The sequence below is a fragment of the Ptychodera flava genome, chromosome 11 (assembly GCF_041260155.1).
Source record: "Ptychodera flava strain L36383 chromosome 11, AS_Pfla_20210202, whole genome shotgun sequence".
Taxonomy (NCBI): Eukaryota; Metazoa; Hemichordata; class Enteropneusta; family Ptychoderidae; genus Ptychodera; species Ptychodera flava.
Window position 1 is genome coordinate 13,974,282 of NC_091938.1, and position 27,381 is coordinate 14,001,662.

At 36.2% G+C, this 27,381-nt stretch overlaps 1 protein-coding gene across 4 annotated transcripts in view; it reads left to right on the top strand.

Moving 5' to 3' along the window:
* LOC139143560 (aldehyde dehydrogenase, mitochondrial-like) overlaps positions 1-27,381 on the top strand; it is an 80,275-nt gene that overhangs the window by 43,931 nt on the left and 8,963 nt on the right. For 2 of the 4 annotated variants that reach the window (XM_070713993.1, XM_070713991.1), the window contains exons 2-12: positions 2,344-2,585; positions 10,054-10,158; positions 12,268-12,408; positions 18,418-18,497; positions 18,947-18,996; positions 19,989-20,050; positions 20,528-20,656; positions 21,368-21,481; positions 22,331-22,433; positions 25,348-25,532; positions 26,983-27,147. In XM_070713993.1, the coding sequence (XP_070570094.1) occupies positions 2,460-2,585; positions 10,054-10,158; positions 12,268-12,408; positions 18,418-18,497; positions 18,947-18,996; positions 19,989-20,050; positions 20,528-20,656; positions 21,368-21,481; positions 22,331-22,433; positions 25,348-25,532; positions 26,983-27,147 (1,260 nt within the window). In that variant the 5' untranslated portion in view covers positions 2,344-2,459. Of the gene's footprint in view, positions 1-2,343; positions 2,586-8,832; positions 9,141-10,053; positions 10,159-12,267; positions 12,409-18,417; positions 18,498-18,946; positions 18,997-19,988; positions 20,051-20,527; positions 20,657-21,367; positions 21,482-22,330; positions 22,434-25,347; positions 25,533-26,982; positions 27,148-27,381 lie in introns of those variants that run through there. The other 2 variants (XM_070713994.1, XM_070713992.1) reach the window with 2 other exon arrangements.

A 27,381-nucleotide genomic window follows, 5' to 3' on the forward strand; every position in this document is an offset into this window, starting at 1 on the left:
TTTCACGTTTTTCCATATCATTATTTTTACTTCCGGGTTTACGAAGCTCTAAAAAGTCCAGGGTCGGGGGGATAAAATTGGGGTAGGTCGGGTAATCGGAACAGCACATATTTTTTATTTTGGCCTAATCATAGAGCTACAACTCAGGAGCCACTGGCCGATTTTTTCAGCTCTAAAGAATTTACCAAAATCCCTGTCACAGCTCTCAAGGTTTCTAAAGTGGATGTATATTTATATTTTACATGGAGTACATTTTACACAGAATGTATTTCGGTATCATGGAAATAATTGTGATGAGAGTTGGTAACTTTAGTGTGTTCTTCAAGTATTTAATAAATTTATCATGTAATTGCAATCATGATTTTACAATGTCATTGTTTCAAATTCAGTTATGGCCCTAGCTGTCACACCTTGATGATTTAGACACCGTATGCCAATGTCTGAAAAATTCAGCAAATACACTGGCATACATCGAATGAGTTATGGGTTTTGTATAAGTTAAGAGCATGTAATCGTAGTACAGCTATGTATACATCCAAAATTGAAAAAGACATCGTAGTTCAGCATAAGCCAGTGTTTTCAAGAAATTTTGATACGTCAGCCTACGCTGGCTAAATCATCAAGGTGTGACAGGGTTAGGTCCCATGAATTTGGTAAATGTACAAAGGAGCTTCTTTAATGGGTGGATTTAAAAAAAATAAAGTGACATTTCACCTCTATACTGCATGAAAAAAGAGTTTTCCTGAAATCAAACAAATTAAATGAACTTTTTAAACTCAGTTGTTGCAGGAAATGTGTATGTATGCCATACATGAGGTTTAATCAGTAATCCTAAAAATAACCCTGTTGAACATCTCAGAAACTTTCATGAAATAATTTTCTCGTTATGTTAAGTTTCTTGCTAGACAGTTGACAACTACGGTTGTGCTGTTTTGGTCTCTGTGCCATCCATGGTTTCCAGCAGTAAACGAACGGACATTCATCTGCCTATGGACTTTTTGCCAGTCACCTTTTTTTTCATGTTGACTCCTGGCCTTTACATTTAAATCTTAGATAATCATTACAGGTTGTGATTTTGAAACATAACCAATTACATACATATGTAAAAACAGTGTTAGATGTTAAAGGGAGTTGTCGTCCCACTTGCGGCTGCTTGACCCTCTTGTTGATAAACATATGCCTCTTTCGAGAAATTGACCATGAATGTCAAGCAAATGTGAAGGAAACACAGCAATTGATGCATGTTCATACTTCACCAGTTTTGTAGCTTTCGAATCACTGCAAGACTTTGCTCAATAAACTTTGGTTGCGTCCATTTATAAGCTGCTTTGGCCATGCTCAAGGGATGTCGGGATATGTTGTGCAAAACAACAACCCTTGTATTGGTCCCATAGGCATAGTCACAGACGGGAAGACGCCCTTCCTTTGAGAGGCTCAACAGTGTACAGTGATTATGTATGTTTTTATATGTTGAAAAAATGCTTTGCATCAAAAAGACAAAAGAACTTGCCCCAAAAGTAGAATCTGACAAAATACTATAATACTGTAATACTGAAACATCAGTGTGGTAGTTTAACCACACACATATGTTTGTTGTTTGTAAAACGGACCCAACATTGAGTATTGCAACAACGATAGAGGAAACAAAAACAAATTGTCATCATTAGGCCAAGAGAAATAAAAAGTTTGTTTCTCATCCTGACCCACGTCAATTTAGACCCATCGCGTCACCCTTTTTCTGCTTATGAGGAAATACTACAAGGAATAAAATGAACGCAAAAAATATGCGACGATAGTGCATAACACAGTGCTGTATAAAACAGAACTGTAAACAAATAACTGACGCTAACATTTCATTCAGAACTCTACACATAAAGTCACTGTTACATTAAGCTGTCAAAACTGTATTGCTGCACTAAAAGTCAAACCGCAGGTGCTATACAAAAATACTTAAGCAACGCTGCTGTGCATTTATCACTGCGTGCATTCCTATGTTGTTTTCATGTTTTTGCGCATTCTTGTTGGTTGAAGGATAAAAAAATTGAGAGGGAAAAAAACCGCGTCACCGCAACATTTTTCAATATATAGGATGAGAAACAAACTTCATTTTTCTTAGCTTTAGGGTAGGAAACTTTGCTTGTTCTATTGGATTTCCTAGAGCTGTCACCCCCTCCAACCCCTTCCCCATGCCTGCCATGATACTCATTGATTACACATGAAATAATAAATATCGAAGTTCCTTATTGTGTGTTTTATAAATCTTATTGAATTATACACTTCCGTCCACAATGAACACTAACTTCAAAGGTACGTAATTTTTAGTCTGTGTTCCCATCTCTTCAGTAGTGACCACCCCTCCCGAGAAATAATAGTACATCCCGAAGCTGAACGCATACGAGTCTCGCCATTGCATATGAGTCTCGGAACAACCTCTTTACAGCGAAGAGATACCGCCTGACATGATGCTTTCTGCAAGAGTTTTGCAAAGAGTTTTGAGACCAAACTGGCGTGTTTTGTCCTGCTATAGCTATGGGACAGTGGCAAAACCAAAGCCTCATTTAAACCCGGATATCCAGTTCAATCAGGTATGCATGTCCTCAGACGTCAGACCAAAATCTATGCTGCGTTGTTATTGATTGGCTGGTAGCTAGAGGCAGCAGTGCGCGCGGTAAGTTCTTCGTCCCGAAAGCTCTCACCGATACGTCAGTCTTTTCGTTCGAGCTGTCCATGCAGTGCCGCGTCTGGCGGAACACCGAAGAGGCTATTTGTTGACGCTCGGATTCCTGAAGCTTCGCAATTAAATTGTATCTAATTTAATGTGCCATGTGCTTGCTTTCGTCGTCTGTTCAGCGCAGCTTTGTTTTCCTGGTGAGGACAATGAGTCCAGGGCTGCGTCACAAAGTATCAGCACAACGCAACGTGACGTTCGTTCCTGCGCCCGCAGCTCGGGGCACTTTCGGTTGTCCATAGACTCGTGATGTTTATAAATAACGTAATTTTTCATGTGTCGTATACTTTCACTACGCTCTTGTCGATGTCGCTTGCAGTACCAGTAACTCAACGGTTTTATTTTCAAAATTAATTGACTGTATCCTGATGGACAATTTACGGTCAAGGGCAGCCCGACATGGCGTATCACGATCACAAAGTTGGCGTCATCCTCATCCTCATCCTCTTGGGTCACGCGATAATAAGGATAAGGATGACACTACAGCGTCAGCTTCACCGGTGTCAGATCCGATGATTCCCGACTGCATCCGGTGGAATGAAAAGTGTAAAAACGATTGTAAAAATGTGCTCCACGTTTCACATCACTTTAAATGTTAATCAAAACACCGTGGTGTTTGTATTTAATAATAATAGTAACCTCTAATCTTAATATCCGATTCTCACGATGTAGTAACATTACAATATTCTTAGCCCTAAATTCAAATGCTATATATTTAATACGTCTACTTTTCAGGCCACAAGTCATACATATATAAGTTCGTTGTTTCATATGTTCTCTAAATAATTAGTGCTTTCATGTATCGGTGGCCAATTTTAATGCGCATTTGGTATATGTATGAATACCAAAGAGAGGTTATCATATAAGGTGAACAGTTCATTTGCATTTGTGTGTCTGTATGTATGTATGTATGTATGTCCGTCCACATTAAAAACTCCTAAACCACAGCAGCTATACTGTCTTAGTATTTGGCATACAGGTGCACCTAGGGGTGGAGATGTGGTTTGTTCAAATGAACTTGTCAGTGTCAAAAATATGCAAATGAGGGGGGAAAAGGAAAAACCATGCAAATTGCTAAAACTCTGTAACCATTAGTCAGATTGGGTTGAAACCTGTCATGCAGGTTCCTTTAGTTATTCTAAATTAGGTGTGTACAAATGGGGATAAAATTTGCATGTTCTATTTTTGGTAGCTTTGATATTTGGTATAGAGGTTCCTGAGGTTGATCAAAATCTGATGTATTCAATTCAGATGAAATCTGCAATTTTGTATTTTTGGGCAATTTTTCTCAGTTTTTTTTAGTCCCCACGGACCGTCCGGGGGGACTTATAGGTTTGGTCATGTCCGTGCATGCGTGCGTCCGTGCATGCGTGCATGCGTCCGTCCTCCGTTCACGCAGATATCTCAGAGATGCAAGAAACGATTTTATTCAAACTTGGTACAAGGACTACTTCATATGTCATACAGATGCACGTCGATATGTTTTGTGATACGATCCAATATGGCCGCCAGGCGGCCATTTTATTACAATTTTTTCATGTAGAGAGCCATAACTCAGACATGTTTCAACCGATTTTATTCAAAGTTGGTACAAGGACATTGACCAATGTCATAGATATGCACGTCGATTTGTTTTGTGATACAATCCAATATGGCCGCCAGGCGGCCATTTTATTACGATTTTTTCATGTACAGAGCCACAACTCAGAAATGTTTCAACCGATTTTATTCAACGTTGGTACAAGGACATTGACCAATGTCATAGATATGCACGTCGATTTGTTTTGTGATACAATCCAATATGGCCGCTAGGCGGCCATTTTATTACAATTTTTTCGTATACAGAGCCATAAAATAATCGCAATCATACCAATCCATAATCCAATTACAGTAGGTCGGAATTCGGAAGACATGTTTCAACCGATTTTATGCAAAGTTGGTACAAGGACATTGACCAATGTCATAGATATGCACGTCAATTTGTTTTGTGATACGATCCAATATGGCTGCTGTGTGGCCATTTTGTTACGATTTTTTCATATACAGAGGCATAACTCAGGCATATCTCAACCGATTTTATTCAAAGTTGGTACAAGGACATTGACCTATGTCATACATATGTACGTCGATTTGTTTTGTGCTACGATCTAATATGGCTGCTTGGCAGCCATTTTATTACGATGTTTTCATGTACAGAGCCATAACTCAGACATGTTCAACCGATTTTATTCAAAGTTGGTACAGGAGATTGACTAATGTCATACATATGCATGTCAATTTGTTATGTGATACGATCCAATATGGCTGCCTTGCGGCCATTTTGTTACAATTTTTTCATGTACCATAATACTCTCAGGCATATCTAAACCGATTTTATTCAAAGTTGGTACAAGGACATTAACCTATGTCATACATATGTATGTCAATTTGTTTCATGATATGATCCAATATGGCTGCATGGCAGCCATTTTGTTACAATTTTTTTCGTGTCCTTAGCCAAAACTTGGGCATGTCTCACTAATTTTATTCACCGATTTTATTCAAACTTAGTACAAGGACATTGACCTATGTCATACATATGCACATTGATTTGTTTTTTGATACAATCCAATATGGCTGCCGTGTGGCCATTTTTTTTCGATTTTTTCATGTCCGGAACCATAACTCAGACATGTATCAAGCAAATTTATTCAAAGTTGGTACAAGGACATTGACTTATTTATACATATGTATGTCGATTGGTTTCACGAGATGGTCCAATATGGCCACATGGTAGCAATTTTGTTATGGTTGTTTCATGTCGAGAGCCATAACTCTGGCAAGTCTCAACTGATGTTATTCAAAGTTGGTACATGTACATTGACTTACGTCATACATATACATGTTGATTTTTTTAAACAGTAAGATCAAATATCGCTGCATGGCGGTGATTTTGTCACAATTTTCAAATGTACAGAGCCATAACTCAGACATATTTCCACCAGTATCATTCAAAGTTGGTACAAGGACATTGACCTATTTCATACATATGCTCGTCAATTTGTTTCACGTCATGTAGCAGTAACATGTCAATTATTGAAGTTTCGTAAGTAGGCTGATATGTCAAGAAATATGTACTGCATCAAATTCATGAAACTTTATGCAGATGTTAACTGATGTTAAGCTCCCATTGCTTTAACATTGAAAAAGACATTTATCAGTGTCATTTTAATTAATTTATAACTGCATAAGTAATGAACTTTCCTAATTAGGGTGATATAGCTACAAATTAATACAACGTCAAATGTGATGAAACTTGATACAGATGTTGATCTCATAGTGTTGTAAATACTGCATCAAACTTTATGAAATATGGTACCAGTGATAATCTGTCAAGTGTTAGAATTGTATGCAAAAATGTTTTGCAACATCCTGTTGATTAATTCCTAGTTGACTCATTTTATGAACTTTAGGATGGTGGCCTACATTGGTTTTATCATTTATGTTTTCATCACCATGGAACTCATTCTTGGCCATTGAGCGCCATTTGTATCAAAGTATTTTTATCACAGACCTAATTAATGAAGAGGACTCTATCCTCTCTGAGGACAATCAAAGTACCCATTAACAAGTGGGGACTGTGTCATCAAAGATGACTTCTTAGAAATTTTTCTCAAAATTACTTGTCTGATTGGTTTTATATGTGGTGTACAGGTTCCTAGGGTTTATTTAATATGATACATTGAAATTAGGTTGAAATAGGCAATCTTGTAATTTGGGGCAATTTTTGCTATTTTTGGTCAATAAAACTGTTTCTCGAAAACTTCTTAGATTTAATATTTGGTAGATGTGTTCCTGCAGATGATGTCAATTAAATATGTTCAAATTATGCATGGTAAAATCTTTAATTACGGTATTTTTGCAGCTATTTTTGCCATTTTGATCAGACTGACCTGAAGTGAGCTATCAAAGATTTCCTCCTTCAGCAACACATGTGTCACAAAAAGTTATTCTGTACATGACACAAAGGAGCATTTTCAGCTGCTAGGTCGCTAATTTTAAATTTTCAGAAAAATATCTTCAATTTTATGTTTTAGTAAAGTTATTTCCTAATTGTTGACAGAAAAAAATTACAGAAATAGTCTGCTGTACAGTATTGATTTGAAATTTGGTTTGTAAATCCCTAACAAATGTTTTCATACATATATTACCATGTCAGAATGAGATGAACAATTGCAATATTTTTTTATTTTACTTTGTTGTTGTTGGTAAAATATATCTTTATCAAAAAACCACATCCAATGCTGGGTTTGAAATTTAGCATGAAGGTTTCAGTGAGTGATAGTACCATAACTTATTCAGATTGTGTTGATATGAACAATTTAATAAATTTTGAGGAGAGGTTTTCGTAATTTTGCCGAGTTTATACCTATACAGGAACTTAGAGTACATAATGTGGTGAATCAATTAGTAGGTAAACTGTATTTGGAGTTGTAATGCAGTAAAAAATTCACTGGAAAGCAAAGGTGAAGGTGATTTTAGCTGGTTTGGTCTCCAACAAATATAGTCCATAATTTTTTTTCAATATTGAAGAGTATCAAGGTTGTAAATAGTCACCTCCTGCCATCTGGCCATGGAGGAAAACAATGTTTACTTTTCCCTGTAGGATTTCTGAGTTAATGGTTGTATCTTGAAATATCTCCATATATCTGGTGAAAAGAAAGCTGTGAAAGAACAGAGTTGTTATTTTCTTAATTTGTGGGTGAATTTTATCATTTATCTGTCATCTGGTAGCGCCACTTCAGCAATCTTCGGATATGACGCTGAAGCTGACGCTGAGTAGTGTCGTTTTCAGTGTCAGCTAGAAAGGTCACTTGAGGATGACACAGTGGACCTTTATGCTCATGAGCTCGTTGTGGTGTATCTATCGTGCTACCAGTAGAGTACAAGGGTGGATTTCAAGAGGAACGATACTGTTACTCAGGGTTGAGAGCCATTCAATAATGTATCCACAGATTTGTTGGAGCCTTAGATATGACACCGTGGTTTTTACATGTAATATGCCAATGCAAGGCAAGGTGTGTCAAGTTGATACTGAATAAATGTGGTACAATACCCGGCACAGAAACAGCATAAACAATTCTTTTTAAAAGGGGCAATTTTTAATCCCTGGTTCTTGCATGAGTGGTTGTTGAATTTGCTGATTACGTGGGAAGTCCTTTGTTCTCCTTTGAAATTTGTGGTCAGTTAATTTGCTCAGAGATAAAACTGATTAAGAACCTGCCCCTTTAAGATCGTAGACTATTAAAAGTAAAAAGAACTCAAACAGGACAGTACCTTGCAGAGGTCCACTACCTGTGCACATTTGTGCTTTCCTCTTTAAAAGGGGCCTTGCAGAATTAAAACTTACAACAATGCTTTTAGGGATTGAATACTTGTGATTACGGCACATACTTAATTTTGCACACTTTTGTAAATCAATTTCAGTGTCCATTCATATCCAGTTTTGAGTGTGATATACACTTCATAAAACCAAATGCTGACTTAAGAAACAGCAGTTTGGACCTAAGAGTCCGTGGAATCTCAGTATATTTCTCGGATCTTTATGTATATGTATAAAGAGAGCTGGAAGCCTTGTTATAGCCACCACTGACTTTAAAGAACTCTTTGACAGAAGAATCTTAGAGTATATCATAGTAAATGCACTGGCAAAGTGCTGACTCAAACAAAGTTAAAGAATTCTGAAATTGAATCAAAGGGTTCTGAAAATACCAGGGACACACTGCAGGTACACAGATGTGATAGCAGTGAGAATTATAGATTCTAGGATTCTTAAAAGCTGATATGTGCTTTATTTTGTCCATATTTGTTTTAAATGGTGGAGGAATGTACCTCCATGCCCCTGAAAAGATGTCTTTTCAATGCCATATAGAACGAACTGGTCACGGACTTCCTGTAGATGACCCATGCTTTCATTCACTGCACATCACCAATTCATATGTAAAAAATAACATCAAGGTTACAATACCTTTCACCTTTAGAGAAATCCACAGTAGGGGCATTTCTGTAGATGGTACTCTGAACTGTATTGGTTTACAAAAGGGCTCTGTCTGAACAATTTCAACTCTTTGTTAGGGGCATTGACTGAGAAATTTGAGAAATACGTTGCTGGTTTATGTTGAAACCCAAAGCACATTTTCTGTACATGTATAATTTCTCATATTCATGTACCAAAGTTGTGTGTATCACTCAAGACATGCATATCAGAAAAACAGTGGCACTTGAATCCAATTGAACCAAGCTACATTGTGGCTAATATATTCATGCCAAGAGGGTATGGTTGAATAAACATTCTTTTTGTAATATTCTCTTTTTGTACGTGGACTTTCGGATAAACTTTTAGAGCTTAGAAAGGAGTGGTCGGCATGTGAAGGTGAAAATTTTTCAGGCAAATATGCCCGATTTGGTCAAAACATTTCGATAAAAGTTGTCAGACTTTTTCAAATTTCATTTCTTGCTTCCAAGGATTACCTCTTCAAAAAGGTGTTTATTGACAGTGTAATTTATTTATTTCTCTATTTATTTGGATAACCAAGAGGAGTAAATTTCTAATTACAGGCTCCGCAAAACAGAGAAAATACATAAAATTACACTCAGACATACAATTGACAGAAAACAAGTTACAATGAACATACGAATCATGAATGAAAATAATTCATTATACTTGTTTTACAAAGACTAAATCTGTTAAAAATGTTAATGCTGGAGCTTAAATTTGCATATCACGGTAAAGGAATGCCCATGTGTAAGTACATGCCATGGTTTTGATCGTTGATCTAACAGTAAAGAGATAGTATGTGGCAACTGAATACCCTGTATCTGCACTTAAGGTAGTGTACCAGTAGTATGTATCTCAAAAGTGAAAGACTTAAACTTTCGCTCAAACTTTCATCAAGAATCTTTCAACCATTCTCATTCAAAATCAAGAATAAAAATCTGGGGTCACCGTGCAAATTTTGGTACTAGGGAATCAAATTACCCAAGATTTACAGATATTAGAAATTCAAAATGGCCACCATGCATCCCTGTGTAAACTCTATGGAGAAAAATACAATTTTCGATTTTCGAAAAACTATGACGGTGGAAACTTTTTGTGCGCCAGAGCTTTAAAATGAACCACACAAGTGGTAGTTCAATATAGAATCGATGAAGTTTTAACGACAGAATATCTGTCCCCAAGGCGCGTTCTAGCTACCTGAAGAGAACACTGTATATGTAGGTTTGAACAGTTATAGAAAGGGAGTATATTTCATTTTTGTTGTTTTTATACAATTTTATCTTCCCAGATCTTCATCAACAATGAATGGCATGATTCTGTCAGTGGGAAAACTTTCCCAACTATTAATCCTGCCACTGGGGAAAAGATCTGTGATGTTGCCGAGGGAGATAAGGTAAGTGACTTGACAACATTAGATCGTGAAAGTCATGTTTTTCCTTCCCAAGGCCATGTCAAATTCCTGTCCCTTCAGATATTTCCAAGGTGTTTTTCATCAAAGGGGAAAATCATCTGATTTGGGGAAGTGGGGGTTGGAGGGTTTTAGAAAAAAATATTTATATATACCCAACATTTGTCCTTTATGTGTGTCATTGTATGTAGGTCGATCTTCCCATCACCTTTGGTGACCCTGCTATTTCATATTGGTATGGAAATACTCGGAAATAAACACATGTGCCCATTAATCAGAATGATAAACTTGTGTGCAGTGGCTTCTCCAGTTGCCAAGAAAGTGGGGGATGCAAGATGTGAACAGCACCAGCTGTGTTATGTTCCTCAAAATAATTGCAAAGAAGGGACACTTACCAAATTTCTAGCTATAGAATTGTGTTTGGCAGTGAGCAGAGTGAGACAGTGATGCCCGGGGAGAAATGGCATCAGCCAATTAGCAGACAGCTTTGTGGTTAGGCCGAACAAAAAAAGTTGTACTGTTCCGATAACCTGACCAACCCTATGCAGTATATTTTACCTGCTGACCCTAAACTTTTTAAAGCTACGGAAACATGGAAGTAAAAAAAAGAAAGAATTAACTTGTAAAATCACGCGTTTGTTACTTAGCATTTGATGTTTGCTTGAGTGAGGATGTCTTTTAGGGGTTTTTTTCCCTTTTATATGTATGATACATTTTTCTGGAAATGTTGTGGCCAGTGTTTTACTGCCCTGAACCCCTGAAAAATGCATATTTAAAACAAAAATATTTTTGGAAAAAAAATCCCTGCCAACCTACCTACCCTATTTTTGGAAAACCATGTTATCAGAACAGCACAATTTATGTTTTTAGCCTTACAAGGTTTGTCTACAAGTGAAATCATTTGAACAACCATAAATGTGATAATTTATGCCGCATCTTGCAGTTTCACTAATGCTTTCACCTTTAAACTTTCATTGACATCAGCATTCTCCGCCTCTCAAATTCTTGAGAGATTTGAAATGGATGCTTGGCGCTGGGACTTTTAAGTCAGGGTTTGTACTGTAGTTTAATTGTCTGTCTTGACAAGTTAGCCAAGTTAGTTAGTGTATATGGTTCTAAAACTATGATTTTAATTCCTTAATTTGGGTAGCTTTCGTTGATTGGCGGGAACTTTGATAACAATGACTTGGTGTACATCTACAAGTGTATTCTGTCCTTTATACACCAATTAACGATAACTCAAATGGTCAAGTTGTTCAAAATCTGCAGAAACGTCAATCCACATAGCAGTCATGTATTATTATGATTGTTTAAGTTTGCCTTTATTTAAAGTCGACAAACTGTTCAACCAAAGGCTTTTCTCACACAGTGTCAAGTAATACAAACTTTACTCTATGTACATTAAAAAATAAACAGAAAAAAAACACCGATAACAGATAACCCATGCTACAACTGTGACACAATTTCTACCAGGTCTAGCAAAGAAATTGCCCTAAAGCAAGACAAATGAAAATGATCGTGCATTTGTACTGATGTTCCAAGGTCAAGTGCATCGCAGTATAATTTACATTGTGTGGGACATGTCAGCTCAGTCAAAATATTAAAGCATTGGAATAGTGCTCTACTAAATTGCAATGAACTTGATCCTTATAGGGTAATATAAAATATGGAAAACTGTTTGATTACGTCGTGATATGCATACCACAAATGCTTAATCACCCTGTTAAAAGTTACTGTGTAAGTGGGAGACAAGTCACTAAAATTATGTTATTTTCAAAAGGATATAAAGGTTACAATGTCTTTCATCGTAAATTATATTTTGTAACAAAACGCATGTGTTAACCTTTGCCAAAGGCAAAATACAAATTATATTGTGAGTTGTTTTGCTTTTTAGCTCATATTTGGCATATGTATAAATACCAAAAAGAGCTTATATGGTGAGTCGGTGGTGTCTGTATGTTAGTATGTGCGGATGTATGTCCGCCCAACTCAAAAACTCCCAAACCGCCGCACCTACCATCTTAGTATTTGGTGAACAGGTAGACCAAGGGGTTGAGATGTGAATTTGTATTTATACTTGCTTATTTTTAACAGGCTGATGTGGACAAGGCAGTTGTTGCGGCTCAAGAGGCATTCCAGTTAGGATCAGCCTGGAGAACTATGGATGCTTCGGATCGCGGAGTCTTAATCAATAAGCTAGCAGATCTTATGGAAAGAGACAGAGATTATCTTGCTGTAAGTGTTTGATATATACACCAACTGTTGAGCCATGAAGTTGTGAATTAGTGTGCAGAGATCTGTGAGCAAGCTTGCCTGCAGAAATTTTCTTTGGCAACAAATGATATGAATGAAATAATTTAAATGTAAGAAGCCTTCGTTGGAGACAAATGCCCATGGAATTATTAATTAGGAAGAATAACAAAATTTATTATTTGACGCCAAGAGCAATGTATATCAACATAATAAATGTGTGATCGGAAATTGCTCTAAAAACGGACTGAACATTACTTGTAATAAATACATATATCCACATTCATGCATACTGTGATGATAGTTGATGCAAATTCAAGTGAAAATAAATGTAAGACATACTTACTTACACTGGTAACTTTTGATGCAGGAGTTGTTACCATGGGCACATGTATATCACAAATAATGTCACACCTTGATGATGTATAAATACAATGACATTTGAAGTCCTAGCTTTTGTGAGCTGAGCTCCGGAGCTTACACATGTATGATAGGTGGATGTGTAGCGGCGTCCAGTGTCTGTCGTCCATCGTCCAGACTTCTGCAACCATGCAGCCTTCGGCATCTGTCAACTTTTTACATTCAAAGCTTCTTCTTCAAAACAGCTAGTGCGATTTCTTTATATTTGCAGTACCTGGTACAAGGGATGACCTGAATCAGATTTGATGAAATATTCAATTTTTAGCTCGCTGTCAGCGACGCGGAGCTTATCAAATAGGTTGATTTTCGTCGTCGTCCGTCGTCCGTCGTCCGTCGTCGTCGTCCGTCAACAATTGCCTTCTCCTCTGAAACTGCAAGTCCAATTGCTTTGAAATTTTATATGCAGTTCACTTGGGGTGACCACACTTAAGTTTGTTCAAATCGTGGTGAAATTTGCATATTTGTATTTTTGGGGCAATTTTTGGTGTTTTTGGTAAAAAAATCTTCTTCTCTGAAACCGCTTGTCCGATTGCTTTGAAATTTGATATGCAGTTTACTTAGGGTGACTTCAGTCAGATTTGTTCAAATCGTGGTGAAATTTGCATATTTGTATTTTTAAGGCAATTTTTGTCATTTTTGGTAAAAAAATCTTTAAAAATCTTCTTCTTCAAAACTACCAGTCAGATAGCTTTGATATTTGGTACATATGTCCCTAGGGATGATCTATTCCAGATTTGTTCAAATTGTGCAGAAATATGCAAATTTGCATTTTTAAGGCAATTTTTGCCATTTTGGTCAAAAAATGTATTTCTCAAAAAGTACTGGTCTGATAGTTTTGAAATTTGGTATACACGTTTCTACAGATAAAGTGAGTAATATATATTGAATTTCTGATGAAATCTGAAATTTTGTATTTTTGGGGCAATTTTTGCCATTTTTGGTCAAAAAATGTGTATTTCCAAAACTATTTATCTGATAGCTTTGAAATTTGGTATACAGGTTCCTACAGATAAACTACATGATATTTATTGAAATTGTGATGAAATCTGCAATTTTGTATTTTTGGGGCAATTTTTGCCATTTTTGGTCAAAAAATGTGTATTTCCAAAACTACTAATCTGATAGCTTTACAATTTGGTATACAGGTTTTTACAGATCACCTTAATGATATTTATTGAAATTATGATGAAATCTGCAATTTTGTAATTTTGGGGCAATTTTTGCCATTTTTGGTCAAAAAATGTGTTTCTCAAAAATTACTGGTCTGATAGCTTTGAAATTTGGTATACAGGTTTCTACAGATGAGTTCAGTAATATATAATGAATTTCTGATGAAATCTGTAATTTTGTATTTTGGGGGCAATTTTTGCCATTTTTGGTCAAAACGTGTATTTCCAAAACTACTCATCCGATAGCTTTGAAATTTGGTATACAGGTTTCTATAGATGATCCAAAATGATATTTATTAAAAAATAATGATGAAATCTGCAATTTTGAATTTTTGGGGCAATTTTTCCCATTTTTGGTCAAAAAATGTGTTTCTCAAAAAAAGTACTGGTATAACAGCTTTGAAATTTGGTATACAGGTTTCTATAGATGAAGTTATGAACTAAATTTGATCTCTTGAAAATTATGATGAAATCTGCAATTTCATTTTTTGGGGCAATTGTTGCCATTTTTGGTCAGAAAATTTTATTCTCAAAAAACTACTCATTAGATAGCTTTGGTTGACATGTTCTTAGGGATGATCCGATGTGATATATTCAAAGTATGATGAAATCTTCAATTGTGTATTTTTGCAGCTTATTTTAGCCACTTTTTTCTGGCCTCTGCATTGAGCTATCAAAGATTTCCACCTTCCTCATCAACATGGGTAAAAAATAGTTATTCTCTACATAAACACAGCGGAGCTATATCGCGGCCGCTAGGTCGCTTGTTGTATATTAAGGCAATTTTTATCATTTTCGGTCAAAAAATCTTTAAAAATCTTCTTCAAAGTACTGGTCAGACAGCTTGATAGTTTGGATATAGGTCATTTTTAGCTCACATTTGGTATACCAATGTGAGGTTATCGTATAAGCTGAAGTCGGTGGCGTCTGATATATGTATATGTGTGTGTATGTACATGTATGTATGTACCGGTATGTATGTATGTGCGTACGTACAGTATGTCCGTCAACATCAAAACATGCGAACCGCTGCACATTTCAGCTTGGTATTTGGTGTGTGAATGCATCCTGGGCTATAGATGGGATTTTGTTTAAATGAAGTCTGCATTGCCAAAATTATGCAAATGAGCTTACAAAATGTGAAAATGGTCAAGAATTAATATCTCAAGAACCGCTGTTTTGATTGATTTGAAAATTTGTGTGCAAGTACCTTAGGTGAACCTAATACAGTTTTATGAATATTGTGAAGATCTCTTTAATTTTGTATTTTTGCTGAATTTTTTGGTAATTTTTCTCATTTTCAGTAAAAATTCTTCTTCTCTGAAACCGCCAGCCCAATCGCTCTCAAATTTGGGTTAGATCTTTGTGAGGGTGTTACTTTTCTAATTTGTTGAAATTATGACAAAATTGGGAAAATTACTATTTTGGAGCAATTTTGTCATTTTTGGTCAAAAAATCTTAAACAGTATTTTCTTTTTAAAACCCCTGGACAGACAGCTTTTATATTTGGTACACAGACGTACAGAGATGACAATAGTTAGATATGTGGAAATTGTCCTGAATATACAAATTTGTATTTTTAAGACAATATTGTCATTTTTGGTCAAGAAAACTTGTTCTCAAAATTACTTGTTTGATAGCTTTGTAATTTGGTATAAAAGTCCCGAGGGATGTTATTAGATAAATTTTCTGTTCAAAGCGTTTGGAAACCCCAAACTTGTATATTTTAGGTAATTTTCTCAGTTTCTGACCTTAAATTACCTACACCAGCCCAGGATATGTTGTGAGACAGTTTCGAAGGCTGTGAACAAAATTTTGTCATATTTGGTATCAATTTGTAGAAGAATTTAATCCAGAAAACAAAGCTGAGGTGAATTTTTTCATCGCGGACCAATTTTTGCAACTTTTCTATGTAAGACATACAAGAACTGATGAGAAATTTGGATCCAGGATAATTCCAGATGTTGTAATCACCGCCCACAGTGGAAGGCATTTCACTATCTGTAACTAACTTAAGTGCTGTTTACACTAGCATGATAACACTCATAGCATTAATTAAAAATTTCCCAAGGTTGTAAATACATTTCCTGTCATCTGGCGTTATGTAATACCAAGGGATGGAACATTTGATATTCAGGAGGGGGTAGGGTCTAGAAGATTGATGAGGTAGCATTACTTTTTACCAGATCCCTTGTACATTTTTTTACCCACTCCCACCTTTTCTTTTTATCAAACCTTCTCTGTCTATTTTTTGTTGTTGACATTTGGTTATGTATTTAGGATCTGCTTGTCCCATTGCTATAGAAGTTGATATGCATGTTCCTAAAAATGACCTCCAGTACCTAAGTTGGAGACCTTATTTGCTTTTGTCATTCTTGTTTTTCCTGGTTTAAAGATTTCTCGAATGGACCAATTCAAACTGAATGTGAGCACACTGTCCTTGACGGTATTTTTTGATATTGTTGAAAATATGCAAATTAGCTCCAAAAAAGGCGTTTTTGGTAAAAAATCTTCTTCTTCATAACCGCTGGTCAGACAGCTTTGTTATTTGGTATACAGGTCCCTAGGGATAAGCCAACTTAGATTTGTTCAAATTTTGATGAAATATGCAAATCTGTATTTTTAAGGAATTTTTTGGTCATTTTTGGTCAAAACTTTATTTCATCAAAATCGCTCGTCTGACAGCTTTGATATTTGGTATACAGATTCCTACAGATGAACTAAATATGATATATTGAATATATGACAAAATCTGCAATTTTGTATTTTGGGTGCAATTTTTGCCATTTTTGGTCAAAAAATGTGTTTCTCAAAAATTACTTGTCTGATGCCTTTGATATTTGGTATACAGGTTCCTAGGGGTTGTCTTAGTGTGATATATTGAAATTTAATGAAATCTTCAATTTTTGTATTTTTGGGTCAAGTTTTGCCATTTTGGTCAAAATATTTGTTTCTCAAAAGTTACTCATCTGATAGCTTTGATATTTGGTAGACAGGTTCCAAGGCATTATCTTAATGTTGAAATTATGATGAAATCATCAATTTTGTATTTTTGCAGCTAATTTTGCCATTTTTGGTCAGGCCATCCTGAAATGAGCTATCAAAGATATCCACCTTCTTCATCAATACATGTGTCACAAAAAGTTATTCTCTACATAACACAGCAGACCTCTGTCAACTGTTGGGTCGCTTATTTTTTCAAAACCGCTGGTCAGACAGCTTTAATATTGGTTTACAGGTCCTCAGGATGACCTTAGTGAGATAATTTCATACAGTTAGGAAATACTTAATTTTGTATCCATGTCTATAGTAGCTTCAGGGACTTTGGCCCTATGTTTTTTCTGGTTGTACTGTGTAGAAATCATTGTCATAATATCAATGTAGAATTTTGCTGCACTGAACAGATAGAATTAACATTCATCGTTGACCTTTGGTACCAATACTACTAGTATGTTTGTCATTTTTGGTCAAAAATGTTTTTCACCCAAACCACCTGTATGGTAGCTTTGATATTTAGTATACAGGTTCATAGGGATGATGAAAATATGATACATTCAAATTGTAATGAAATCTAAAGTTTTGTACTTTTGGAGCAATTTTTGTAATTTTGGTCAAAAAATTTGTTTCTCGAAAACTACTCGTATGCAAGTTCCGAGGGATTAATCTTATTGTGATATATTGAAATTATGTTGAAATCTGCAATTTTGTATTTTTGGGACAATTTTTGCCATTTTTGGTCAAAAAAATTGTTTCTCAAAAAAAATACTGATCTGATAGCTTTGATATTTTGTTGACATGTTCTTAGGGATAATCTTAATATGAGATTGTGTATTTTTGCAGCTCTTTTTGCCATTTTTGGTCAGGCCATCCTGAAATGAGATGTCAACGAATTGTCTACCTTCATCAGCACATGTGTCACAAATAGTTATATTTTTATAAGACAACGGAGCTCTGTCGGCCATTGGATTGCTTGTAATGTTCAATTTCTTTGGTTCAGGTCAAAGTCTAATATAACAATTGAGTTTCCAGGATGAAACAAGTTTGTGAAAATATCAGCACTATGATTTTACTCGCTAGTATTTACATGAAATTTTTACTTTCATAGCACAAATTTCAAAGACAATTACACCAGTAATGTTCCACAGTTCGGTTCAGAAGTGGCTTAAGGCATCTCTGTCATATGTCATTTATGCTTTATACACTTGCTCTTTTTTATAGTTTGAAAGATTAGTATACTGTGATATCTAGTAAGTTTTGTTTGCTCAAACTGTGTGGTTATTGTAGCGTAAATATTTAGCAGAAATTCGTTTAAATTTCATGCAGTACTTTTTATCAGAATATAAACACAAAGAGCACTTCAGATTATGACAGAGGAAAACAATATTGTTTTATTGTTTTTTTTCAGAGTCTGGAAACACTCGATAATGGTAAACCATTTCATGTTGCCCATGCTGCTGATCTAAGCCTGTCAATTAAATGTCTGAGGTAAGATGAAATGTGCCATAGTTTGAAGATACAAAAGAGAATGAAATCAATACCTTTTTTCACAAAGTTGAATTTTGTGTAAATCTTGTTTGTGCTCATGACATCACCAAAGATACGAGACATTCAAGTTCAAAACGAGCCCAAGTTCAGAATAGTTATCAATAGCTGAATGTAATCTTTAGTATTTAAGAATAAATGTTCCCATATTCATGCAATTGATTTTCATGTACAAGATGATAAATCTATTTGATTTTGTGAAAGGTGCTTTGATATTGCGACTGTACGAAAACCTGTCGAAAACCTATGTAACTGATGTAACAACAGACTTATATGGTTTGTGTTGAGTGTATGGTTTGTATTGTATGCTCACTGGTGAGTACATTGAGAGCAAAAAGACAAGATTGGGACACACATTTTCTTCTTTCAATAATTGTTTGTTTTCTTTACAGGTATTACGCTGGTTGGACTGATAAGATTCACGGCAAAACAATTCCAATTGGTAAGGATCATATTTGAATTGTGACTTGTATTTGTGACTTCTTAGTTTTACCTCAAAACATGAAATATTTTAATTCCAGAAGTGATAGTCTGTAATATGGATTGTGATTACTTATGAAATCTGACATGTGCATAAAAGTAATGATCGAATTACAGTCAAAGGTAGCCTTTTGATTAGTTTTCTGTTCCATGAACTTTGAAAATTCTGAGAATGAATCATCAACTCACATAATAATCTTCATGACAAAATGAGTGTGCAAGCCAAACTGTAAACACAGCTCAAAGCAGCATCAGATCAATAAGGTGAATTTTCCCAAAACTTTGAGTGAGTATATACAAATTAAATGTGGACCAAGATATAAGGGAGTGTCTTTTTATGGCTGGCTCAGTACGAGTCTCATCCTGGTCGTAAAGCAACCGATAATTGTGGAATTTCAAGTTAAATTTAAACTGTTTCTGGCTAGATGCAGTGATTTCTGTTGTAGCATGTATACTTTGTACTTCTTAGGGACAGTCTCAGATTGTTGCATAAGTTCAAGAAACGAAATTCCTTGGTTTATATCAAAACTCCCTCCCCCTCCCCCTAAATGAAAGTTCAAATGTGCGAAATGTTGATGCCTGCCTGAGAGTACAATGTAGCATTTTGCTATTTAGCTACTGAAGAATATCTTTCCCTTGACCACATTACATCGTCAAGTAATCGATCAAATTTGAGTACTAACCGACATCAGTATATCACGAACGGGTTGGAAATACTAAGTTACAGCAAAATTTGTTCATACAAGTGTGCAGTGTTTGTTAATTTTTACACACAATGTAAAGAGCACTTATAACAAAAAAATAAAAGTGCGAAAGTGAAGTTTACTAATTGAATGGAGGTCAAACCCCCTCCCCCTATAAACAAATAAATTTTGCTTTTTGAACTTATGCGACAATATGAGATGGTACCTTATACATAAACAATTGTATCATAACTTTTCATCCGTTTCTCAGATGGGGACTATTTTTGCTACACCCGTCATGAACCTGTAGGTGTGTGTGGGCAAATTATACCGGTAAGTATTGCATCCATATTTGATACAGTTCCAACACCAGGTATATTTGAGAGAGAAGAATATTTTGAGTTCAAAGCATTACAGATTTCCACAATTGTCGAAGGCATGTAATATTACATGCTTTGTAAATTTGTGTATACCGGGCCGGTACACGGGGCATGTGCTAGGATGTATGGATGTTAGTGTGAATGCTTTATTAGAACTCATGTTTTGTCATGGAATGTCATGAAAACATTGTAACTTGTCATGTTTAAGTTGTCCAATCACTGTTATCAGAGGTTTCCAACATGGTCAAATGACTTTCGTGCTTAATTCCTTGCCAGGTAGATTTGCATGGTAGGTTTGATGTACAAACCAATACAACATAGGTTACCTTCCATTTCTCTTAGCTTATTGATATTTAAACTATTTCTCCATTTTCACCAACGGATCTTTTCTGTTAATTCTCCTTTCTTTGCATACCGTATATTCCCACAGTGGAACTTTCCGTTGTTGATGCTGTGTTGGAAGTTGGGACCAGCCCTGGCAACTGGTAATACCATTGTCATGAAACCAGCAGAACAGACACCTCTTACAGCTCTGTATGTGGCAAATTTGATAAAAGAGGTATTTGTCAGTTAAAACGTTTAATTACGAATCATATAATTCCACTGTCTTTGGTGTTTGCTCATATAAAAGCACGGAGCCGCATACAGCCAATGGATGAGAAAAGTTTGATTGAGCTGTGTGTGTTTGATGCCACCATTCTGTTTGAAAAGCAAAGAGGCATTATGACGAGTCTCAGAGCAGCCTTGTTGCACATATTACTAATGCAACAACAAGTTATAATATGAAGATTTAGATTTGATTGACAGATAATTTGACTGGTTCAAATCTAGTCATATAACACAAATCATTGGATGACTTGAGCCCATCACTTCAGCAAACTCTTTGTTATAAAAAGTTAAATTACTCGAGCACTTTTGTTATTATCAGATTGGATGAACATAAAATGCAAGGAAGATCTGTGTGTACAGGGATACTTTGTGTTTTGAACAAGCTTGCCAAATAAAGAACAACAATTGATCTGTGTAGCCAAAGTGCCATTCTGACCAATTTCCTTCCAAAGGTCTAATTATTCATCCTTGGACGTACAGTATACTTCTGTGTACATGTACATGTATGGTCTATAGGAGTTATTAATTCCACGTATCACATTCTGATATGTGTGTCACTGGGCATAGGAACCAGAACGATTTTGACATTTTAAACTTTTTATGTAATTGCTATAGTATCTGTAGTTTAAGCCTGCCTCATGAATTTCTTTGCTGATTTCAGGCTGGTTTCCCACCTGGTGTCGTCAATATGATTCCTGGATATGGCCCCACAGCTGGTGCCGCCATCGCTGAACACATGGATGTGGAGAAAGTTGCATTCACTGGTTCTACGGAGGTATATTTATGTCACAAAATGTTTAACGTGTAATCACTTGCTCTATCTGTCGCAAACTTTTCGGACTTCAACTCTACCTGTATGTACACTTTAGTTCTGTGTACTATTAAAGCATACCTGAAGTGTACCTGTATGTACACTTTAGTTCTGTGTACTATTAAAGCATACCTGAAGAAAAGTGGACCCAACCTACTTTATAAGAATACCAGTGTTTCTTTATCGACCATCCCATAACTTTTTTAACCCACTGGACCCTGTAGGATTACCATTAACAGGATGTGTATGCTCTGGGGAAGTGCTTGAATTTTTAAAACATCCTTGAAAGTCCTTGAAAATTGATAACCCATCCACAATTTTCAAAAACAACAACGTGATTATATATTTAGTTGTGATATTGTAAACATGATATCTGGAAAATAGCATTCTGGACCTTAAAATTGCTGAAAATGTCGTCATTGTCTTTGAACTTGATGTGACTTTGAGTGTATGGACCCAGGTGGTTTATCTTTATAACTGTTCATTGAATACTTCAGTCTTGCCAAACAAGGCTGCATTGATTCATTGCCAGTGTGAAACACTTTTAGTTGCCATTTATTGTCAGAAGACATGCAGAGATTGATCATAGTCTGGTATCTGATCACTGCATCAAAACTGTGTCAAGAACTTGTAAATCAAAGTACCCATTAACAAGTGGGGACTGTGTCATCAACAATGACTTGTTTACGTTATACTTTAAGCACAGTTTAGTATTCCAATGACATGCAGTGCAGCCAGCCAGCAACAAGCATGCAGTATGTTTAAATCTGAGTGAGTCGGAAAGTGAACAGATTTTTTTTGTTGAAATTTTAGGTTGGACACATCATCCAGCAAGCAGCCGGGAAAAGCAATTTGAAGAAGGTCACTTTAGAATTGGGAGGCAAAAGTCCAAACATTATCTTCAGTGATGCAGACAGTGAGTTTGAAAATATTCTTTTGTCTCAAAACATGAGGTCATCTGCCATGACACAATTCTTTTGATCTTTTTTTACCTACTTGCCCTATCCAGAAATTTTACCTGCCCAATGAGTAAACCTGCTTGTCCCAATATTTTGGCTGATAACATTTATTGTTTTGTTTCTATCAATGTTCATGTCAATTGTCACAATCCATAAGTGTTGGTTTTAGTGATCTCTGTCCACTCGTCCACCAATATTCCAGTGCAAGGTTGGGGTCATAGAGGTGAAGGGCAGGCCTATCAATAGATTGACATCAGCATATCGAGTGTCTTTGGAGTCAGTTGTGGCAAGTGCAAGTTTTACATTAATGAGGTTACCAGATTTCCTGTGGGAGGAAAGACATCAGCTGGATACCACTGTGAATCGCTGAATGTCGACGTCTCGCGGATTAGTTATGAGCTTGTCTGTGTAATCCCTGCTTCCGTGACTTGAAAGTCGATAACAGTGAACATTGTTTAACAAAATTTCTTGAGTCTTTTATTTGCAAAACATGTGATTATGCTCAAAGTCTGTCACTTGCCCGAATAGGAAAGTGTTAGTTTTACTCACTCAACGTCAGGTTTTACTCTCCTTGGGAAAACGGGTAACCGTTAAGTTTGAGCCCTGCAATTTCAAAGGTGTCATTTAATATATTCATAACAAGTGTCAACAAAAAAATCTGTACTTTTTACTGTGTCAATTGTTTTATCTTGAATGTGTGTAACTGGCAGGGGTGTGGTTTAGCTATTTTTACAAACTTTAAGATTACATTTATTTCTGCAGATTGCTTTCAGTCTGTCACCTTTCCCAACTTTAACCAGACTAAGTTGTGACAGACGTGAAACAATGAAGCAAAAAATTGATTACTCAGTAAGAAAGTTGTTGCTACTTCTGAGCATCATGAACTTCATGCATCTTTGTTGCTAAGTTGTCACTAGATGAATTGGAAATCTTTTTTGTACACTGCTGACACAGAAAGAAAAGTTTATCAAACAGGCTACAGTGTATATCTTGAATGTTATCAACTTTATAAAATCCTTTGCCTACCAGGCCAGTCCTCCTATATCCAGCCAAGTCACTTGTAAGCATGAATACTGCAGCCAAAACCTATTTTATGCATGTCTAACGAAGTCTCATACACTGTACAAGAATGTGACATTGTACTTAAGAATGATTGTTACATTCTTGTGCTCTCATTTGCTCTTGAAACCTCCTAAACAATATTTCTCTGGAATTGACGGGCTAGTGTGACATTATTAGTCCCCACGGACACCGTCCGGGGGGACTTATAGGTTTGGTCATGTCCGTGCGTGTGTCCGTGCGTCCGTGTGTGCGTCCGTGCGTGCGTGCGTCCGTCCGTTCACGCAGATATCTCAGAGATGCCTGGAGCGATTTCATTCAAACTTGGTACAAGGATTACTTCATATGTAATACAGATGCACGTTAATTTGTTTTGTGATACGATCCAATATGGCTGCCAGGCGGCCATTTTATTATGATTTTTTCATGTACAGAGCCGTAACTCAGGTATGTTTCAACCGATTTTATTCAAAGTTGGTACAAGGACATTGACCCATGTCATAGATATGCACGTCAATTTGTTTTGTGATACGATCCAATATGGCTGCCATGAGGCCATTTTGTTACAATTTTTTTCATGTACAGAGCCATAACTCAGGCATATCTCAACTGATTTTATTCAAACTTGGTACAAGGACATTGACCTATGTCATACATATGCACGTCAATTTGTTTTGTGATACAATCCAATATGGCCGCCGTGCGGCCATTTTTATTACGATTTTTTTCATGTACAGAGCCATTACTCAGGCAACTTTCAACCGATTTTATTCAAAGTTGGTACAAGGACATTGACCAATGTCATACATATGCACGTCAATTTGTTTTGTGATACAATCCAATATAGCCGCCGTGCGGCCATTTTGTTACGATTTTTTTCATGTACAGAGCCATAACTCAGGCATATCTCAACCGATTTTATCCAAAGTTGGTACAAGGACATTGACCTATGTCATACATATGCACATGTATTTGTTTTGTGATATGATCCAATATGGCTGCCAAGCGGCCATTTCATTACGATTTTTTCATGTACAGAGCCATTACTCAGGCATGTTTCAACCGATTTTATTCAAATTTGGTACAAGGACATTGACCAATATCATAGCTATGCACATCAATTTGTTTTATGATACGATCCAATATGGCCGCCGTGCGTCCATTTTGTCATGATTTTTTCATGAACAGGGCCATAACTCTGGCATATCTCAACCGACTTTATTCAAAGTTGGTACAAGGACATTGACCTATGTCATACACATGCACATTGATTTGTTTTGTGATACGATCCAATATGGCTGCGGTGTGGCCATTTTGTTACGTTTTTTTCATGTCTGGAACCATAACTCAGACATGTATCAAGCAAATTTATTAAAAGTTGGTACAAGCTAGGAGATTGATTAATGTCATACATATGCACGTTAATTTGTTTTGTGATACAATCCAATATGGTCGCCGTGTGGCCATTTTATTACGATTTTTTTATGTCCTGAACGATAACTCAGACATGTATCCAGCGAATTTTTTCAAAAGTATTTTTATCACAGATTTAATGAAGAGGACTCTATCCTCTCTGAGGACCTGTAATCAAAGTACCCATTAACAAGTGGGGACTGTGTCATCAACGATGACTTGTTGAATTTCACTTGACTTGGCAGGATCAGGGCCCTCCATGCAAGCTTCTTCTCATTCTGAAAATCAATGTCATTTCCTGGTGACTGCTTTGGCAGGACTTTGGTCAAAAGGTATGTTAAATGTTCATTAAGTTCAGTTGAATCAATTAAAATCAGTCAATTTGTCGTCTCATTGCAGTGCACGATGCTGTGGAACAGAGTCACTTTGGGCTCTTCTTCAATCAGGGTCAGTGTTGCTGCGCCGGGTCACGAACATTTGTACACGAAAGTGTCTACGATGAATTTGTTGAGAGAAGTGTAGAGAGGGCCAAGAAGCGTACTATTGGCAATCCTTTTGATGACAGCAATGAGCAAGGGCCCCAGGTGAGATGACATTTAGAAACAACACTTAATCAGTTTTAAGGTAGAACGTGCCTCGGGGACAGATATTCAGACTCTCAAACTTTTCTGCTATACCACTTGTGGGGGTTCATTTTGAAGCTCTTGGTGAAAGAAAACTTTCACCAGCTTAGATTTTCGAAATTAAATTTTTTTGTTTTCTCCATAGAGCTAACACACAGATGGAGGCCATTTGAATTTTAAATATTGATAAATCTTGGGCTATTTGTTTTTTTTCTTGTTTTGAAAGAGAGTGGTCAAATAATTCCTTATGGAAAGTTTGAGCAAAAGTTTAAATCTTTCACTTTCAAGGCACATACTATCTTAAATGTGTCCAAACATTTCCTTTTAGTAGCTTGAATTATTAATCACCATTTTAGTGGCAACTTTGCTTATAATCCTACTAACATAATGACAGGAGCACATTTGTTGTTTGTCTGACTAGATCTATGCTGAAATCTTTTTAGTGATGTGAAAGTCCTGTTCTTTGAAATAAATTTCTCGCAAAGTAAATCTTTGAATTTGATCAAGTAACTAATACCTGCATATTTTATGATCAAAAGCCAACAGGGAAAGTTTTAAAGTATAATGTTTGCGCCGAGTTCGATGGGGGAGATCTGAGTGGTCAAAAGGTGATGCCAAACGCTGCCACTGAGGGCGCTCTTTAAGAATTTTGTGGTTGGCCAGGCTGAAACACGATAAAATAACTGAGAATATTGCGAGAGAAAAACCAAGATATTCGAACTGACCACATGTCTGTATAATTACATTGTATGCGTTATTTTCCTGCCTGCCTGCCATTCAAGCATTCTGCCTATTTGCAATAAATTCAAGTTTGCGTGCTTTTCTTGTTGTAAGGTAGAACATGCCTTCGGAACAGATATTTGGACACTCAAATTTTTGCAATTATATACTTTCTTGGTCTACCATATGTTGGGGCTCATTTTAAAGCTCTTGATGTGAATCAATATTTCACTATCTTACTTTTTAGCTTTGAAAATCAAAAATTTTTTATTCCATCATGGAGTCAACACAGGATGGCGGCCGCTTCAAATTTAACTTGTCAGTAAATGTGATATAATTTGTTTCTCTAGAACCAAATTGGATGGTGATTCCTGATCTTTATTCATGAATTTGAATGAGATTGGTTGAAGGTTCCCTTGAAGAAAGTTTGAACAAAAGTTCAAATCTTTCACTTTGAAGGCACATACACCACCCTAAAGATTGATTTTCAGCAAGAATGTGGACAGAGGTGTTTCTTTAATCTTTCCAGGATTAAATCTGGTTCATTTCCATAATTTTCGATACCAACAAAGAAATAGGGATAAAAGAGACAAGAACTGTACCTCACTCAGTTTGCATCCTCTGTGGCTACTTAGTTAATTTCAGTCATAATTCAAATCATTACACTAGAGTTGGTTGGTTTGTGTTGTAGGTGGATGAAGAACAAATGAACAAGATCCTGCACTTGATTGACAGCGGCAAGAAGGAAGGAGCCAAGTTGTTGATCGGTGGCAATCGCTATGGTGATAAGGGGTACTTCATTGAGCCCACTGTCTTTGCTGATGTACAAGATAATATGCGCATTGCCAAGGAAGAGGTAAGAAAGAAATCACTGATGGCTTTCAAACAGGATTAATAATTTATCTCAAAATGTCATCGCAAATTTGTGCTACCATGTTCAATACTGGAGTAGTTGCCATGCTCTGTACTTTTCTTCATAAGCATTTAATCAAGTCTTCACAGTGTGATGCATTCAAATTTAGTTTGTAGGTAACCTGTGAATATTGTATATGGATGAGAAAACTTACGAAACTGTTTGAGTAGACAGAAA